The 19,561-nt window shown below is 39.9% G+C and overlaps 2 protein-coding genes across 2 annotated transcripts; both read left to right on the top strand.

Annotated features, from left to right (window-relative positions):
- On the top strand, window positions 1-3,529 carry LOC116336472 (tetraspanin-8-like). Its single transcript, XM_031760364.2, has 10 exons — window positions 1-215; window positions 520-591; window positions 677-793; window positions 1,172-1,246; window positions 1,458-1,553; window positions 1,974-2,081; window positions 2,164-2,199; window positions 2,286-2,369; window positions 2,734-2,861; window positions 3,121-3,529. The coding sequence occupies exons 1-9, from the start codon at window positions 156-158 to the stop codon at window positions 2,854-2,856; spliced, it is 771 nt and encodes a 256-aa protein (XP_031616224.2). The 5' UTR covers window positions 1-155; the 3' UTR covers window positions 2,857-2,861; window positions 3,121-3,529.
- A 6,647-nt stretch (window positions 3,530-10,176) lies between these two features.
- On the top strand, window positions 10,177-16,306 carry LOC120433997 (tetraspanin-8-like). Its single transcript, XM_039601340.1, has 9 exons — window positions 10,177-10,381; window positions 10,686-10,757; window positions 10,843-10,959; window positions 12,024-12,098; window positions 13,432-13,524; window positions 13,938-14,048; window positions 14,131-14,166; window positions 14,258-14,341; window positions 14,705-16,306. Exons 1-9 carry the CDS (start codon window positions 10,322-10,324, stop codon window positions 14,825-14,827), a joined length of 771 nt encoding a protein of 256 aa, XP_039457274.1. The 5' UTR covers window positions 10,177-10,321; the 3' UTR covers window positions 14,828-16,306.
- The last annotated feature ends 3,255 nt before the right edge of the window (window positions 16,307-19,561 follow it).

Here is a 19,561-nt window from a genome sequence, read left to right on the forward strand (position 1 = left end):
ACCTCTAACATACCGGACGTCCCGCCCAGCGGAGCCCTGAAATCCTTAAAAGCAGCTCACTGCTGCTCTCCTCTCACTTCACTTCGCTGCAGTCGGAGCTCGTCTGGACTTTGGGAACAGTACTGTTATTTTAACTGCATTTTCCAGCTGCAAACATGGCTCAGATCAACATCTGCCTCAAACGCATCTTCACCGTCTTCAACATATTCTTCATGGTGAGTAAAGAGATTATTCAGCAAATGATGATCGCAGACTTTAATCCAGAATCTCAGTAAAGACTTCAACCAGTCAGCAGGCAGACTCAGCAGTCAAAAACAACCACATTTGCCTCCTTTTTTACATTTAAATGAAACCGAAGCTTAGAAGAGTAAAATAAAGCAACATAAACACAACATGTTTGTTCTTACTTTCAGAGTTTGTTGTTGTGCTCGTCCACATGTGTGGCTGTGCAGTCATTCGATGTCCTGGTTGTGTTTAAAGGATCCAGCAGCTCTAACCAGACTGTTTCTGTTTGTTCAGGTTGTTGGTGCAGTGGTCATCCTCCTCGCTCTGTGGTGCCAGTTCTTCATGGACAATCGAGGAGGACACAACGTGAGGACACATTCAAACATAAATGTAACACATGGGAACAAACAGACAAAGCCCTCTAACCTTTTCATGACACTTCTGTCCACAGCTGGAGGGTCGCACCACCCAACTCTTCTTCTTCTACATGGTAGGCTGCATCATCTTGATGATCGCTGTGCTGGGAGCCTACGGAGCCCACAAGGAGAGCAAAGTGGCCCTGATCATGGTGAGTTCAGACTGTCATTGGTTTTGAGTTTTGGGGATGTTTTGGGTTTTTCTCATTTTTATTATCTTTGCATTACAGTAGGGTGCTCTGATTTTACAGGTCCTTACGTTCACTGTAGGTTAAGATGAGTTGTGTGTTTGAAGTCCAAAGTCGTCTTTTATGTTCTATATTCCTAGTGCCTCAGTGTTCGCTACTTCCTGTTTTATTTTGATGGTCTCCCATCTTGTGTGCTGTGTTTAGTTTTGCTTCCTCTTGTCTTGTTAGTCTCGTTCCGTTATGGGCTGTTTGTATTTCTTAATGAAGACCATCTGTGATGAATGTAACAGTCTTGCTTTGATGATGCAAATGTTCAAAAACTGAATGAATTTTCCTCTGCAGTTCCTGGTGTTTATGGTCATTGGATCCCTGCTGATGCTCATAATTGGAATCCCTGCTGCCATCATTCATCCTCAGGTAAAGGCAGGATGCTGGACGAAGTCACGTTAAGAGATTTATTTGATTTAAAAACTTTTAAAATATGCATTTTTAAAATAATCAACACATATAAATACAGTTACTTTGTCATTACGTTACCTTACCCATATTACCTTTCAAAACCATTAAAATGCTTTAATTTTTAAAATACAAATGTAACACATGCTATAAAAATATTTGTTTTTTGCAGCTCAAAGGCATCATGGAGAAGACTTTCAGTGGGTTTGTGCCTCTGGACAAATCTTCAGAGGATGTGAGGAACATGGCTGAGGGCATTCAGGAGAAGGTGAGATATTCTAACTCACTCGCTGCGATCTCTTAATCTATTTAAAATGAGTTTTTCTTTTTCTTTGGTTGTCGATACATACAAGTTACATTCATGGAAAAAAGATGCATTCAATCAGGGCATAAAACATTTAGCACTTGCAAACTGGTGATGATGTAAAATAACACCAGATGAGCTTTAAAACATGACATAGTACACTGTGCCATTATTTATATACAGATGATAGTTGGCAGCAAGTGAGCTTTCAGAATAAGAGCAAGCGAACTGTCCACAAGTAATTTGATCACTTTTTTCAAAAAAAAATTTTCAAAAGGGGGAAAAAGAAACCCTCACACACATTTTAATGTCTATTTCCAGCTGATGATCCTCCTGAAGATGAGTAACCCTCCTCTTTCTTTCTTCTCCTGCTGCTGTTTGTAGTTTCACTGCTGTGGTCTGTTCAGCTACAAAGACTGGGAGAACATCCCCGACTCCTGTGTGTGCAGCCAGGAGGAGAAGGAGGGCAAGTGCCAGACTGTCGAAAACAACGTGAGTATCGACACACCCGCTCGCTTCACTTCTGTTCAGTGTGTCACAGTTTGTAACGTCTTTATTTCTGTAACTTTTCCAGACTTTCATGCTGCAGAGAAAGTCCGTCTACACTAAGGTGAGTGACCCAGCACCACTTTGAAAAAGCTTAAATCATTCATCAGTTTATATCAGAACCTGACAGTTTTTTTTTTCTATTTTCAGACCTGCTTTCCCACCATCATGGACTACATCCAGTTTCATTACAACATCATACTTGTGATCAGCTTCACTCTGGCTGTTCTAGCTGTGAGTATTATCAATTATTCAAGGATTTGGTAGCATAAATGTCACATCTGCATTCTCTGCATTTAGTCCCTGCTATTATTTATATGACAATGAGAAAGTCATAGTATACATGTAATATATTTTTTCCACAAAGTTTGAATTCTCCATCTTCTCCATCAAATGTTCAAGAATTACATCATCTGTAGCTGAACAAAAAAGTAAACTAGAACTAAAATCTAAACTGTGTGAAAAATCATCTTGTAGGTAAATACGTAGCAGTTTGAGTCTAAGTTCATTATAATATTAGTTCACTATAAAAACAGAATCAGAATCAACATTTCTTAACCTGCAGATGTTTAACTCAACTTCCTGTGTTCCCCGACAGCTGCTTGGCATGATTCTGTCCTCCATCATGATCCACCAGCTGTATTACCCCAACAGACCCACCATCGTGGTCTCCATGATGCCACCAAAATATGAGGAACTGCACAACACCCTGGCATACTAGCCAAAGTACGATGCATTTTTTTTCTTTCATAGAGTCCTGTTTTTCGTTTTCTTGAATTTCAAATATTTGGTTGAGGTTGGTGTCTAAAGTGCCTCATGTCTCTATGATGAGGTTGACTCAAGCGAGATCAGCAGTTTCAAGCAGCATGAAAAATGTCACTGCTTTTATGATGCAAAGAAAGTGTTCGTTTTATGTAAACTTTACTGTGTTTGAGTTAAAAAAAAGTTTTTAAATTTAATCTCTAAAATAAAACATCTTTCACAGAATTTCCTGCGTTACATCTCTGAACAGAGGTCGTAGCTTCCACCAGCTATCAGCCATCTTGAGATCCCTGAGACCACTCACACCTGGACACGTGTAACCTGCTGTGTTTGTGGAAGACAGTGTTAATATTACTGATTCGATTTGTCATGCTAATGTTAAATGTACTTAAAAGAAAAGTCACATTCCTTTGCTACCTCATGTGAAGTTTGTTAGTAATACATTGAATTCACTGAAGTTATATTTTGAAAAACTGAGAACTGCTGATGCAGTTACTTGTAAAAATGTTTATAAAGGGAAATATTTTTGTACATCGTTGTATTTTTGGTGTTTTCTTTGTGTCATATTTGATTCTTCTGATGTAAACTTTAAATCTAAATGTTTTACAGGATTAAAAGGTGACAAAAAAAAATCTGTGTTGGTGTGAAATATTTTTCTGGTACCCCCCAAAAAGAACTTTTTCTCATTGTATTTTAACGGACTGTTAGTAGACAAAGGTTATAGTAGCATTTGGTGAGCTAGCCTGCAGTCTGAGAGCGAGCTGCTCTGTTGGCATAATATGTTGTGTGAGGTCTTTAAAATATAATCCTTCTCAAATTTGTATATGAACTCTGAATTTAATTGAACCACTGGAGAGACGCGAATATGAGCGAAATAATAAAAGAAATCTATGAACTGACTCTTCAACATCACACTGAGACATGATGTTTCAAATTTTAGTAATATTGCACAAATAAATGTGCTTAATAGTAGGGGTGGGTTTTAATAATACATTTTCAGATTCAAATCGATTTTAGCTTGAATAATGTGATATTGATTCATTAAATCCTGAATTGATTGTTAAATAAATGTATTTTGCCAGAAACGCTAGAACCTCAAGTCAAAGCTCATAAAACTATTTCAACAACCACCAAACAGCTAAAACAGCAAATGAAAGCAGGTAAACAGAAAACACAAAGCGGGGACCAACGCATCAGAATCAGTGAGATTTCGGCTTTCTCACCCGACGGCACGTACACGGACACGTCGTCGGGGCTGAAAGCCGACAGCTCACAGATTCTTCATTCTAAAAAGTAGAAACGGCACTTTAGGGTCAACTCTAAAATGCTGTATGGCAGGGGTGCCCAATCCCAGTCCTCGAGAGCTACTGTCCTGCAGCTTTTAGATGCATCCCTACTCCAACACAGCTGAATCATATAGTTGGATTACCAATTCGGCATGCCATCAAGTCTGGCAAAGGCCTGATAACGAGCCATTCATTTGATTCAGGTGTGCTGGAACAAGGACGCATCTAAAAGCTGCAGGGCAGTAGCTCTCGAGGACTGGGATTGGGCACCCCTGCTGTACGGACTACTGTACAAGAAGGTATGGAAGCCCGTTTCCGCCACTAAAAAAAAAAAACAAGTATCCATGACTCGAAATTTCGACTTATTAACTCAAAATTTGGAGAAACATAACTCGAAATTTCGAGTTACTTTTCTCATAATTTCGAGTTAGCTTTGCCAATTAGTAATCTACGTGAATGAGGTCACTTTCTTGTTACTCGGAAGCATATGGCGCAGAGTAACATGCTCTCAAAACTGGATCGCAACATACTGGCGCTTTCACGAGTACGTTTGCTGATAGTAACGCCATGTGATTCAGCTAATAACACAAGGATTTCATTATTTTTGAAGCCACCCTGAAAATACTGAGCAATCTGTGCATTCATGACTGGATGTAATACCGGTAGCTTAGCTGTAGCATTTGTACCTGAGGGCTACAGCTTCCGGGTAACAAGGAAATGACGTCATTCACGTAGATTACTGATTGGCAGTGCTAACTCTAAAATTTTGAGTTATTTACTCGAAATTTTGAGAAAAGTAAGTCGAAATTTCGAGTTAATCAGTCAAAATTTTGAGAAAATAACTTGAAATTTCGAGAAAATAACTAGAAATTTCAAGTTACGGATCCTTTTGTTTTTTCTAAGTGGCGGAAACGGGCTTCCATAAGAAGGGTTACAAAATGGTAAGACACAACTTTGAAATAAAACGAGAAGGCTGAAATGATGTGAAAATGACTGCTAGACTCCAGAAGAGGAACGTACAACTGTAAGTATCTCTCTCACAGGTAGTGATGTGACGTTCTGTATCGAGGCTTCAAAGCTTGTGTCGAGTAATGGAGGGGGCGTTTCCGCGATGCGCGTAACGAGGCTTGCTTCATTTATGGGAGGAGCTGAAAATGATGACGTCTGAAGCCTCGCTGCCCGCTGTACCACGTGACTGGTTCAGGAAGTGGTTCGAACTTTGCCGCGAGCTATGACAGCGATATAAACCCCTCAGACTTCATTCAAAATGTGGGTGTTTGATGGAGAGTTGCGGTTAGTGAGAGTTTGGAGAGAGTTTGGAGGTTTAGGAGAGTGAGGAGAGAAAGTCAGGAGAGAATGGAGCCAGCTAAGAAAAGGAGGATGTCCTCCCCTGTGTGGGAACATTTTGATCTTATTCCTCCCAACAAGGTATGTAAATTTCTACAGAAGATGTATTTTCATAATACTGATGGTGCAATACAATTTATGTTAAGCTGTCTTTACTTTTCTACAAGGTGAAGTGTTTGCTATGTGCCAGGGAGCTGGGATATAACAACAACACCTCATCCATGCTTAAGCACTACAGAGCTTTGCATGAGAATAAGGGGAACACCGATTGTGGAGCAAGACCAGGTGAGACATCACATGCCATAATAATATAGCATGCCGTAATGTTACTAAATGATATAACAATATTATACAACTGTAATAAATTACGTGTGTGATATTTATATTTGTGCTTTGTTTTTATTGTCTTTCCTCAGGAAAACAATCTCAAATAGATGAAGACCTGGTTAGCATGGTGATTGAGGACTCCCAGCCATTTAGCATTGTGGAGGACAAAGGATTTAAAAGATTTGTTAAATCATTAAATCGTAGCTATGTTCTCCCCACTAAAAAGGTCATAAAAGCAGTGAAAATTTTGTTTTTACAGAATAAAATGTGAACAGGCAGGACTGAGGCTCACTACACACTGCTTCACAGCCACGTTGTACTTTTAAACAAAATGTTTTTTCTTTCCTTTAGGCCCTGAAAGTCATGGTGGAGGCCAGGTACCAGGAGATGAAGGAGAAAGCTAAGGCCAGCATTGAGAAGGCAGCAGCTGTGAGTCTGACATCAGATATGTGGACCTCCATCAACACAGAGGCCTATCTTGCAGTCACCTGCCATTTTGTTGATGAGTCCAGCACATTAAACACCGTTGTTTTAGGAGTGCAATATTTTCCTAATGCACACACTGCAGAAAATATTGCACAAGTGAAAGGCTCACTCATGACAGAATGGGCAATTACTGACAAAGTCACATGCCTAGTAACAGATGGGGCTGCCAATATGGGGGCTTGTGCAAGGGAGCTACCACTCAAACATGCCATATGCATAGCTCACACCCTGAACTTAGTGGTGAAGAAGGCCCTTGACCAGACCCCTGAGGTCTCTGACATCCGAGCCAAGTCCAAGAAGATCGTGGGATATTTCAGGAGCAGTACCACTGCAAAGGTAAGTTCTTAAGTGGCTTAATTACAGTTTCTTTAATGCTACTTAAGTGTATAGTTCTGCTCCCTTGACAATCTAATGTATGCTTTTATAATTGTATTTTGTAAGGAGAGGCTTTCAGTGGTGCAGGAACAACTAAGGAAGGCTCAACTCAAACTAATACAGGAGGTGGAAACCCGCTGGAACAGCACTTATAATATGCTGCAAAGACTGTTCGAGCAAAGGGAGCCAGTGGGTGCTGCTTTGGCAAGTCTCACAACAGACATCCCACCTGTTTCATCTGAGGACTTTGGTATAATTTCAGAGTGTGTGGTTGTCCTAGCACCATTTAACGATGCAACCACTGAGCTCTCTCAGGAAAAAAGGGTGTCTGGGTCAAAGGTCATACCTTTGCTCGCTATGCTGGATCATTGCCTCAATGAACAAATGGAAAAATCACCATCCATTGGGTCTTCTCTGGCTCAGAAGCTGAGGATGCTATTGAGAGAGAAGCTGGATAAAATACAAAACATGAGCATTATGTTCCTTGCGACGCTGCTGGACCCAAGGTTCAGAAAACTCAGGTTTCTCAGCCCTGCAAGAGCTAGCGAAGCAGAAAAAAGACTGAAAGCAGAATGTGCTTCCGTAATGAGGGCCTCCACCACCTCCTCTTCCTCCGCACCACCACCACAGCCATCAACGTCACAAACTGTTGAGGCTGTTTTCCACGGTACTATTGTTATTGCATTTGAGGTGCATTTATATAAACTGATTATTGGGTCTTCCTCTGTATCTATTATTGTATGATCTACTGTACAATATAAAGCGCCTTGAGGCGACTGTTGTTGTGATTTGGCACTATATAAATAACATTGAATTGAAAATTGAATTGTTAGTATCACATAAAACTCTTCTTATTGTTTAGGTAACAACCTGTGGCGTCGCCCGGATGAAAGTGTCAGGCAGACACAGACACAAAATGTGACAGCAGACGCGAATATTGAGGTCCAACGTTACATGATGGAGCCAAATATTGGAAGGCTGGAGGACCCCCTTAAATACTGGGAGAGACAAAAATATGTCTATCCTCACTTATATAAGTTAGCACTGACATACCAGTGTACCCCTGCCTCATCTGTGCCCTATGAGGGAGTGTTTTCAAAAGCAGGGGAAATATTGTCCAAAAAAAGAAATTGCCTACGACCTGCCACAGTGGAGAAACTGTTGTTTTTAAATAAAAACCAATGATGTGGCCCCTAAACACTAATCACTGTCCATACCTCAACGTTACAAAAGCACAACCACTGTCCATACCCCAACCACACCTCACCTCACAGTAAATGATCATTTCCATTTTAAGCATTTCCAAATAATCATTTTCCGTACTGCCAGTATAAATATACACAGTATACTGCCATCACTACAATATACATGTTTTACACACTCCTTTTGTTGTTGACATTTACAGGCTGTGTGCAAAATGCCACACTCTTCAAATTCATGCCAACTAATATTTTTACGTCCAGTAGATGTCCTACTAGAGCAAATGAAGCTTCAAGACGCTTTGCGCTGCGGTGAAGCAATTGGATGAAAAGCTTCAGTGGTTCATGAAGCTTCATCTGCCCATCACTACTCACTGGTAAGTAGAAACACAAGCTCAAGGCTTGGCTTGTACTTGGGTCGCACTAACTTAGTAAGACAACGATCCAGCGAGTACTCAAGGCCTGCCGCTCCCTTACGGAGAGGCCACAACAAGGGCATCAGGAACAGGTGCGTGATTAATCCAGGTGTGTGAAGGCAGAAGATGGGAAACCTCACACAGTCCTGCTTCTGCACCAAAACCAGAACAGACAGACACACATGACAGAGGGGAGAGAGAGAAAGAGAACGGCGAGTTGACCGGTGAGGACAAGGTTTCTTAAAATCGGTGGATGGACAGAAAAGTAATCAATATATAACTCTTTAGGCAAACTGCAAATACTTATTTTAAAAATTTGATGATGTGAGAGAAACTACTCAGGTCTCAAAAGTGAAATAAATATGCTGATAGTCAGCAGGATTATTTTAAGTTTAAAATAGTGTAACATGTGAAAACATCAGGATTATTTATAAGTGAGACTGTTAATTTTGTTTTTGTGGTGCAACTCATCATATTTGTTCAATCCAGCATAAAAAAGTATGTAAGCGTGAGACTTTATGTATTTGTCCCAAATTAAAACTAAATGATCCCACTTTGCAGTAATACCACTTCCAGCTGATCATGGAATATTATGATTATAATATATTTTTTATTATTATTTTATTAGATTAACACAAGAAGACTAAACAGTTTCATGAATTCTTCCTGTCCTGCAAATAACGTTTCTCCTTTAAACCCCACAAAGCATTCATTGTTGTTCCTCTGAGTTGCGTCACAGTAACTTAATCTCGTACCTCCCACATGTTTACTTCCAAGTAAAGTCCCTCCTTCCGTCACTTTCTCTTTCCTGGGATTTCTCTGCTGCTCTTTAGCTTCCTACATATCTTTGTCCTGAAAAGGAAAAACAGCACTTTAGGCTGAACTGCAGTTGTTTTTAAACGTGCTGACTGCTGAACAGGAAAGGGTCGCAAAAGGGTAACATGAAACTTTACAACTTTAGAAATAAAATGAGAAGACAGAAAGGATTTAAAAATAACTGCAAGACGGCACAAAGTACAAAATCCAACACAAATCAAACCAACCACTCCAACATGTTGTAGGCATCAATTCCAAATTTTACATTCAGTGATCATTTTTTTATTTCACCAGTTTCTGTTTTTTTCACAGCTGCAGATTCCAAAACAGTGACGTGGGACTCATTGGAGGGTAGTGTTTGCATTGCTTTGCTCTGTCTGACAGCTCGTTCACACTCGGAGGATTAAAAGTGCTCTGTGGACGCTCAAAGTCTTTGTGGGTTGAATTATTCCACAATGAAAACTGATTAGGAATCAATAAAAGAATCAAGTGTGATATGCACAAAAAACTACAAAACCTACTTCATAAAACAAAAAGTATTATTTAATAAGATGTAACTATAAAAGTACTAAGGGGGGAAGTTAAAGTCGATGTAATCTGTATTTGAGTGCAGTACTCATACTGCATTACATTTGAAACCACAGCAGAAATGATGTAACATAAAAAGTTATATACAAATCGTTTAGCATAAGTGCAGCACTCTTATAAAAGAAAACTCTGAGTACATTGTGTGCAGATGCAGTAAAAACTACTTTGAGCTGTAGAGGAATAAACTGACTTTCGGCAAGTTATCTCTCCTCCTGCTAACGACAGATTCTCATGAAATTAAAATGAGTCATGTCTCCACATCTGGATTTCATCACCATTTTTCCCCCTCCCCCTCCTCCACTCCTCCCAGCCTGAGAACAGCTTCCGTCCCTGCTCACAGCAACAACTATTTCTGCTAGAATTTACTGGAAGGAGGGAGACCCTGTGTTGAACCTCCCCTTCTTAAAAAAGCATTCCACAGAAGTTTCCACCTCTAACATACCGGACGTCCCGCCCAGCGGAGCCCTGAAATCCTTAAAAGCAGCTCACTGCTGCTCTCCTCTCACTTCACTTCGCTGCAGTCGGAGCTCGTCTGGACTTTGGGAACAGTACTGTTATTTTAACTGCATTTTCCAGCTGCAAACATGGCTCAGATCAACATCTGCCTCAAACGCATCTTCACTGTCTTCAACATATTCTTCATCGTGAGTAAAGAGATTATTCAGCAAATGATAATCACAGACTTTAACCCAGAATCTCAGTAAAGACTTCAACCAGTCAGCAGGCAGACTCAGCAGTCAAAAACAACCACATTTGCCTCCTTTTTTACATTTAAATGAATCCGAAGCTTAGAAGAGTAAAATAAAGCAACATAAACACAGCATGTTTGTTCTTACTTTCAGAGTTTGTTGTTGCGCTCGTCCACATGTGTGGCTGTGCAGTCATTCGATGTCCTGGTTGTGTTTAAAGGATCCAGCAGCTCTAACCAGACTGTTTCTGTTTGTTCAGGTTGTTGGTGCAGTGGCCATCGTCCTCGCTCTGTGGTGCCAGTTCTTCATGGACAATCGAGGAGGACACAACGTGAGGACACATTCAAACATAAATGTAACACATGGGAACAAACAGACAAAGCCCTCTAACCTTTTCATGACACTTCTGTCTACAGCTGGAGGGTCGCGCCACCCAACTCTTCTTCCTCTACATGGTGGGCTGCATCACCATGATGATCGCTGTGCTGGGAGCCTACGGAGCCCACAAGGAGAGCAAAGTGGCCCTGATCATGGTGAGTGAATTTGATGGGTTTTGAGTTTTTGGGATGTTTTAGGGTTTTCTAATTTTTATTATCTTTGCATTACAGTAGGGTGCTCTGATTTTACAGGTCCTTACGTTCACTGTAGGTTAAGATGAGTTGTGTGTTTGAAGTCCAAAGTCATCTTTTATGTTCTATATTCCTAGTGCCTCAGTGTTTGCTACTTCCTGTTTTATTTTGATGGTCTCCCATCTTGTGTGCTGTGTTTAGTTTTGCTTCCTCTTGTCTTGTTAGTCTCTTTCCGGTATAGGCTGTTTGTATTTCTTAATGAAGACCATCTGTGATGAATGTAACAGTCTTGCTTTGATGATGCAAGTGTTTAATGCATTCATTTTCAGTAGGCTTGATTACTGTAACAGCATCTTTACAGGTCTACTTAAAAAATCAGTCAGACAACTACAGCTCATTCAGAACTCTGCTGCTCGAGTCCTCACTAAGACCAAAAAAGTGGACCACATCAGTCCAGCTCTGAGGTCTTTACACTGGCTGCCTGTCTGTCAGAGGATAGACTTTAAAGTTCTGATGCTAGTCTATAAAGCCCTGAATGGTTTAGGACCAAAATACATCAGTGACCTCCTGACCCAGTATGAACCTTCCAGATCTCTCAGGTCATCTGGATCCGGTCTTTTATCAGTTCCCAGAGTCAGAACCAGACACGGAGAAGCTGCATTCAGCTTTTATGCTCCATATATCTGGAACAAACTCCCAGAAAGCCTCAGATCAGCTGAAACACTCAGTTTATTTAAATCCAGGTTGAAGACTCACCTGTTCTCTGCTGCTTTTGAATAAAGCACCAAATCCACACTTTTAAGCTTAAATTCCAAAACTTACATTTTAACTACTGATTTTATCTACTGTTTTGTTTGTTTGTTTGTTTGTTTGCTTGTCTTAATCAATTTTAAATCATGCTTTTTATCTATTTTGTTTTTAATGTCTCTGTAAAGCACTTTGAATCACCTTGTTGTTGAATTGTGCTATATAAATAAATTTGCCTTGCCTTGCCTTGCCTTAATAACTGAATGAATTTTCCTCTGCAGTTCCTGGTGTTTATGGTCTTTGGATCCCTGCTGATGCTCATAATTGGAATCCCTGCTGCCATCATTTATCCTCAGGTAAAGGCAGGATGCTGGACGAAGTCACGTTAAGAGATTTATTTGATTTAACTGGAAAAACTTTTTAATTTTTATTGACCCCAGTTCTTTTATTCTTCTAACTGGACAGAGAAGACGCGACTCAGTGTGGTCAAAGTATCTATAATCATTTTATTCAATCATTATCTTCCAGAAGAGAGATGTGCACGGTGCTAAGCATCTGCAGATCTGAAGCATTACAGGCCGGATGTGTATAATATAGTCTGCTCCCTCCTCATGTTATTTGGTACTCTGTTCGACTTATACGTCATACACAGTTTCGATCAAAACAACTTCTTTACCTCTGCCCTTACTCAGTGTGTATGTGTGTGTGTGTTGCTGATGGGGTGATAACGTGCGCTACACTCTGCCTAGTTCCGCTTTTCCTGTGTGTACATCTGCATCCTGTTCTTAGAATACTGCCTCTGCACCTCTGAACAAAAACTTCCTGTTCTGCACAGTTTCAGTCTGGCTAAGCAATTTACGACCTTTGACACAGTTTGTGATTCAAAGCTGGCCTTCTTGTATACAGGCCTGTTATTAAAATACATAAAGAAAATACACAGCAAATAAGCACTAGAAAATATATTTTTCCTTAACATTATGCATTTTTAAAATAATCAACACATAAATACAGTTACTTTTCCATTACTTTACCTTACCCATATTACCTTTCATAACAGTTAAAATGCTTTAATTTTAAATAAATATAAATGTGTTGAGTCTGTGTTTCCAGAGGCCCCGCTAGTTTAGAGACTTATTCCTCATGAAGAACGAAATCAAGACAGAACATCTTCAACCGGTCTTTTACTTGCTAACGAGGGAAGCTTTGGTCAGAACCAGGCAGTGGAGCTTAATGCTCCTCACCTGTCTCTAGCCCAAATCCTTCAAAGAGCAGCTCTCCTCGCAGCTATTTATTCCCATGACAGTTACAGTTTACACAATACAACACAAGCACCTCCCACCGTAGAACCCCCTTGGTTGCAAAAGACAAGGCACTGTGTGTGTGTGTGTAAGCACCTGTATGCATGTGCAAGAACGTGTGTGTGTGTGTTTGTGTGACCTCCTGCTCACCAAAAGGATCATAAAAGCAGGAAGCTTACAACACAAGAAACAGATCTCCCAGATAGGCTGTATCTACAATAAAACCTCCTCCAGCACCAGAGTGGCTGGAGAGGTGGTGAGGATCAAAGGAATGTCTTTGATCCTGCTGCTTGAACTAAGACTTTACAAATTTAAGAAACACAATGACAACATTTAACAATTTGACTTAACAAAATGTAATGCATGCTATGAAAATATTTGTTTTTTGAAGCTCAAAGGCATTGCGGAGGAGACCTTCAGTGGGTTTGTGCCTCTGGACAAATCTGAGGATGTGAGCAACATGGCTGAGGCCATTCAGGAGAAGGTGAGATATTCTAACTTGCTCGCTGTGGTCTCTTAATCTATTTAAAATTTGATTTTCTTATTTTTTTGTTGCTACAGACAAGTTACATTCATGGAAAAAAAGATGCACTCCATCAGGGCATAAAACATTTAGCACTTGCAAACTGGTGATGATGTAAAATAACATCAGATGGGCTTTGAAACATGACATAATACACTGTGCCATTATTTATATACAGATAATAGTTGGCAGCAAGTGAGCTTTCAGAATAAGAGCAAGCGAACTGTCCACAAGTAATTTGATCACTTTTTCAAAAATTTTCAAAAGGGGGAAAAAGAAACCCTCACACACGTTTTAATGTCTATTTCCAGCTGATGATCGTCCTGAGGATGAGTAACCCTCCTCTTTCTTTCTTCTCCTGCTGCTGTTTGTAGTTTCACTGCTGTGGTCTGTTCAGCTACAAAGACTGGGAGAACATCCCCGACTCCTGTGTGTGCAGCCAGGAGGAGGAGAAGGAGGGCAAGTGCCAGACTGTCGAAAACAACGTGAGTATCGACACACCCGCTCGCTTCACTTCTGTTCAGTGTGTCACAGTTTGTAACGTCTTTATTTCTGTAACTTTTCCAGACTTTCATGCTGCAGAGAAAGTCCGTCTACACTAAGGTGAGTGACCCAGCACCACTTTGAAAAAGCTTAAATCATTCATCAGTTTATATCAGAACCTGACAGTTTTTATTTTTCCTTTTATTTTTAGACCTGCTTTCCCACCATCATGGACTACATCCAGTTTATTAGCAAAATCAGTCTTGCAGTAAGCTTCACTCTGGCTGTTCTAGCTGTGAGTATTATCAATTATTCAAGGATTCGGTAGCATAAATGTCACATCTGCATTCTCTGCATTTAGTCCCTGCTATTATTTATGTGACAATGAGAAAGTCATAGTATACATGTAATATATTTTTTCCACAAAGTTTGAATTCTCCATCTTCTCCATCAAATGTTCAAGAATTACATCATCTGTAGCTGAACAAAAAGTAAACTAGAACTAAAATCTAAACCGTGTGAAAAATCATCTTGTAGGTAAATACGTAGCAGTTTGAGTCTAAGTTCATTATAATATTAGTTCACTATAAAAACGGAATCAGAATCAACATTTCTTAACCTGCAGATGTTTAACTCAACTTCCTGTGTTCCCCGACAGCTGCTTGGCATGATTCTGTCCTCCATCATGATCCACCAGCTGTATTACCCCAACAGAGCCAGCATCATGGTCTCCGTGATGCCACCAAAATACAAGGAGCTGCACAACTACCCGGCATACTAGCCAAAGTACGATGCATTTTTTTTCTTTCATAGAGTCCTGTTTTTTGTTTTCTTTAATTTCAAAGTGAAATATTTTTCAAGCAGCATGAAAAATTTCACTGCTTTTCTGATGCATAGAAATTGTTCTTTTCATGTGACTTTTTCTGTTTGTGTTGAAAAAAAAAAGTTTTTAAATTCAAAATGGGATACATATCACATATGCCTACAGCTGCATTCGATCCATTTTTCTTCCTCTCTCGTTGTCCCTCCTTGTTCATCATTGAGTTGGCTGTAGAGCAGGTCATCTGCTAATTGGATGGTTGTTGGTTCAATCTCTGTGTGCTCTAGTCTGGAGTTCTTACCAAGGTGTTGATTAGAAGAGAGCAGAATAAACCGGAGAGGTCTTCTGCCCCATCTCATCAGGAGGAGATAAAACGGGAGCCGAGGCCGCTACTTAGGCGCCGTGTGAGAGAAAGAATGTGCATGTCTCAAGATTCTTCAAACCTTGACAACAGGCATAAAATTCTCCAAAATTTAGAGACAGAGTGGAATTCTAGATAAACATAATTTAGCGAACCACAGAAGGATGGCGTTGGACATCCTCAGGGTGGAGGATCAGCAGTCCAATGTGATAGTGTCCTTGGGCAAGTTACTGAACCCCAACTTGGTCTCTGATGCATCTATTGGCATGTGAACGTTAAAAAGCAGAATACAAGCAGAATACACTGTGTATAGTGCTTTCAGTACTCGAGTAGCAAAGCCACTGAAGGAGTATGGGACCTGGCATATGTGCTTGGACCGTGATAGATTGTCTTTCTCTGTGGCACATGAGAGAGTCATGCATCGTCTGTCACTGGGAAGGATAGAAGACCAGATCAATGTTTCCTCACATTACTGCAAATATCCCTCTGTCTCAGCTGACTCCTCTTTCTTGCTTGATTTGCTTGATTCTTTGTGTTCATCATAGTTGAAATGGATGATGTGTAGTCCTCTGACACACCTTCTATTTGAGTTTCACATTCTGAAAATTCAAGAAACTTCAAGAAACCCAGTCACTTTCTTTCCAAGCTCCTCAGACTACCATGTCCTGGATGCCTGAGAACCTACTTGAACATAGTTCAGATTCTTCATCACTTTTCTTCACTTCATAACCTTGTTCCACTTCTGCAGGTGGGTGATGTGCTTTTTCAGAGAAAGGCATGTGCTCTAAATATTGACAATATTTTCTTTATCTTCTAACCCTGGATCTTCCTGAACATTGATTCTCCCTCCTCATTATACTAGAGGACAGTATATGCTTTGTTCTACTGGTCATTGCTTTGCACAACATGGTAAAAAAAAGTATGCTCATCAAAGTATGCAAATCTCTAGTGCAATGAAGGCTTGTGAGCATACTTTCTGTGTATGTATTATTGTAGGGTCTACCTTACAATACGAAGCACCTTGATGTGACTGTTGTTGTGATTTGGCGCTGTATAAATAAAATTTCATTGAATATAGAGCACCTGCCTCCTCATTGTGCTGCCTGTTGTTGTTGTTGTTGTTGTTGTGGTTGTTATGACCAGTGCTTGACCCCACACATAAGTGATCCAAGATCAAAGATGTTTGAAAGCAGTATGGTGTGAAAATACGGCCCTTTGCAACACTTTGTACTTTGGGGTCATTTTTGTCCACGAGGACCACAGGTGTTATAAAATCCAATAAAAACCCCATAAATAAATCAAATTACTTAAAACTTATTCCAATCATGCATAGCATAGTAATGAATAACTTCTGTTATTTTCAGACCATTTGATGAATAAAAAACACATTTTTGATAGCAAAAGATTTCTTTAGGGGACAAAAATGACCCAAGAACAACACAAGGGTTAAATACATGGGCGTAGATTTGGCATGGACGGAAGGGACATGTCCCCACCAATATCCAGCGATTATTGAATTGTCCCCACCAATAATTTGATCTCTTCGAGTAAAGAAAAACAAAACTGATAGAAAGAAAAAAACGATCTGTCAACATCTCATTCACCTAGCGGTGCAGAAAGAGTTAAATTACGTTCTCTACTGGGAGCTCTGTTTCGATTTAGCAGTGGCAACCCTGCGCTTCCAGGACCTGCAAGGAGGAGAGAAGGATGGCAGCAAAAAGGAAGAACCTGGATATAAAAAAGTATTTTTCAAGAAGCCTGTAAGTCACTTAAAGTCAAGTTCACTCATAAAATGTGTCCGTCATAATAACGTTACAGGCTATGCTAGGCTTTGGCCCACATCAGTCTAAAATTGTATGTAACCATGAATAACGTGTTTTGGAAACTAACTGCACAGCAGGCAGCACTATTAGTTCTCTCAGTCTCAGAGTAGCATTTCTAATTTTGATTGAAACTGTCAGACAAAACGGCAGCCTCGAGCAAGCCAGGATATTAGATTACAGAGGCTGTTAAAATTATATGTCTAACGGTAAAATGTTTGTGACACAAAAATTTCATCCTAATGGCACTAACATATTCATAGGGTTGATTTTTGAGACAAAATATCATGAGGTAGTCATGATTTTGCAAATATTCCACCTTGTAGTGCAGTTTGCAAAACTAGTTTTAAAAATGCACTCACCCTACAAACATTACTGATGAGTCAAGATCTGCACATATTGACAGAAACACTGAAGCAGCTCCCCATTTTATTCTTATTGTCATGTATGTGCTATTTGTCAGGTGACAGAAGAACCAACACAAAGCTCAGAGAGCAATGGTGATACAAGATCACAGGTGGAATTGGATGATGACTTGGTGGTTCATTACTGTATTTGAAGCACATGTGTGACTGCATGTATTTGGAATGTCTCACTGTTATTTGTCAGGTGACAGAGGCAGCTCTGCCATGTTGTAGCTCGGACAGAGGTGAAGAGGCGAGGTCACAGGTGACTGATGATGATTTGGTGCTATAGATTAACGAGAGGAGAAGGCATGTGTTTGGCTCCTTCACATAGTGGACATTGAGTTGTTGTGTGGGGCACCAGTAGTCCATGTCTGTTGCTGTAACAGTAGTTCATGTTTAGAATAAAAAAATCCCAGCTCACTGATTTGATCGGGGCAATAGTGCCTAAAATGTTGCATAATTTTACTGAGAGATCTTTTACTTTGTGGTAATCTTAGATGAGTAGTTTTATGGACAAAAACCAGCAGGTCATTCAGTGTTCCCTTAGTGCTAATGTATAAGAGATGTTGTTGTACTATAACTGAAGTAGTGCTGTTAAGTCCTTAAAGTCATATTCTTTAATTGTCATGACTGTATTTGAAGCTATTTTTATTTTTGTATAATACCTGATTTGTATGAAATATGGCTGAAGTAAACTAAAGTCTAAAATACTTAGTCATTTTTTAATAGTAATTTAACATTACATAATTCACATATAACACTATGAATTGTAATTTTAAATGGTTTCAAAGCATGTAGAATAGCATATGTAGGCAAGTATATTTCTCCTTTTTTTTAATCAAGAAGCAAAGACAAAAAGGGGAAAAAAAAGAAACAGGGCAGGGTCCGGTGGTTGAATCATCCGTCCCCACCAATGCCACAACCAAATCTACGCCCTTGCTTAAATACCATTACTGTAAAAACAGTCTTTCACAGAATTTCCTGCATTCCATCTCTGAACAGAACAAGCAGCTTCCACCAGCTATCAGCCATCTTGAGATCCCTGTTAATGTTACTGATTTGATTTGTCATGATAATGTTAAATGTACTTAAAAGAAAAGCCACATTCTTTTGCGACCTCATGTGAAGTTTGTTAGTAGTACAGAATCTTCCAAGCTTGCAGTCTGAAACCTGAGTGCTGTGATGACACAGCTGCTTGTAAAAAGCAGCTGTGTCATCACAGCTGTATATCTTTGCATTTTTGACGTCTCTACGTGTCCTGTTTTGTTCTGATTAAAACTGTAAATCTAAACAGATTACAGGATTAAAAGGGGAAATTTTTTTCTGTTTCACTGCTGTAAAAGGAACTTATTCCAACACAAATCAAACGAAAAACAACTGCAGCAGGTTGTATGTGTTACCGCCACCAGACCTAGGGGAATCTGGACCGGTGTTCCAGATTAACTGGCGCTTAGATCAACTGGCGTTGGTCGAACAGATGTGTGGCAGACTTGCGTTTCAGGAGCTGCTACCAACAAACCAGCAAAAAAACGCCAAATGTGTCATCTGTGACACTTGTGAGGTTATCTCAAACACACTCCGTCAGTCTTGATGCTGTTGAACAACAAAATGTTTAAGAATGACGCGAGTTTACCTGGTGATATATTCTCATGAGCGATGCGATCGCGAAAACAGCAAACAATTAACACCACGCCGATGTTGTTCACAGGACAGTAAGAGTAAACGATCGGGAGAATCTTGTCGTTATCGTTCCCCTCGTACGTTTTATTACTCCGATTTCAGCGTTTTTGCTGCACAACTAAAGCGTGCAGTTTACTTTGTGTGCACTCAAATGGAGTCGAGTCAACAAGCGCCACCTGTGGCCAAGTGCCATAGCCTACAGCCAGATTAACTTGTGACACGCATCTGCACCACGTTTGAATTCGTTTCATGCACAATACATTTGTAACTTTCAACTTTCTATTTTGTCTGTTTGTGTGTCTTGCAAATAAACCTTTGAACTGAATAAAATGATATCATGTATTTATTTTTGGCCTACATCAGTAAGAAATGCCAAATTATATACACAAAGTTACAGAAATCACCACTCCCGTTGTTCCTGATGATT

The sequence above is a fragment of the Oreochromis aureus genome, linkage group 17 (assembly GCF_013358895.1).
Source record: "Oreochromis aureus strain Israel breed Guangdong linkage group 17, ZZ_aureus, whole genome shotgun sequence".
Taxonomy (NCBI): Eukaryota; Metazoa; Chordata; class Actinopteri; order Cichliformes; family Cichlidae; genus Oreochromis; species Oreochromis aureus.

Excerpts from the sequence above, each read along its gene's own strand:
- LOC116336472 (XM_031760364.2), top strand. The coding sequence starts at position 156 with ATGGCTCAGATCAACATCTGCCTCAAACGCATCTTCACCGTCTTCAAC. Across the intron at positions 592-676 it reads ACAATCGAGGAGGACACAAC|CTGGAGGGTCGCACCACCCA; the intron begins GTGAGGACACAT and ends TTCTGTCCACAG. Across the intron at positions 1,554-1,973 it reads CTGAGGGCATTCAGGAGAAG|TTTCACTGCTGTGGTCTGTT; the intron begins GTGAGATATTCT and ends TGCTGTTTGTAG.
- LOC120433997 (XM_039601340.1), top strand. The coding sequence starts at position 10,322 with ATGGCTCAGATCAACATCTGCCTCAAACGCATCTTCACTGTCTTCAAC. Across the intron at positions 13,525-13,937 it reads CTGAGGCCATTCAGGAGAAG|TTTCACTGCTGTGGTCTGTT; the intron begins GTGAGATATTCT and ends TGCTGTTTGTAG. Across the intron at positions 14,167-14,257 it reads GAAAGTCCGTCTACACTAAG|ACCTGCTTTCCCACCATCAT; the intron begins GTGAGTGACCCA and ends TTTTATTTTTAG.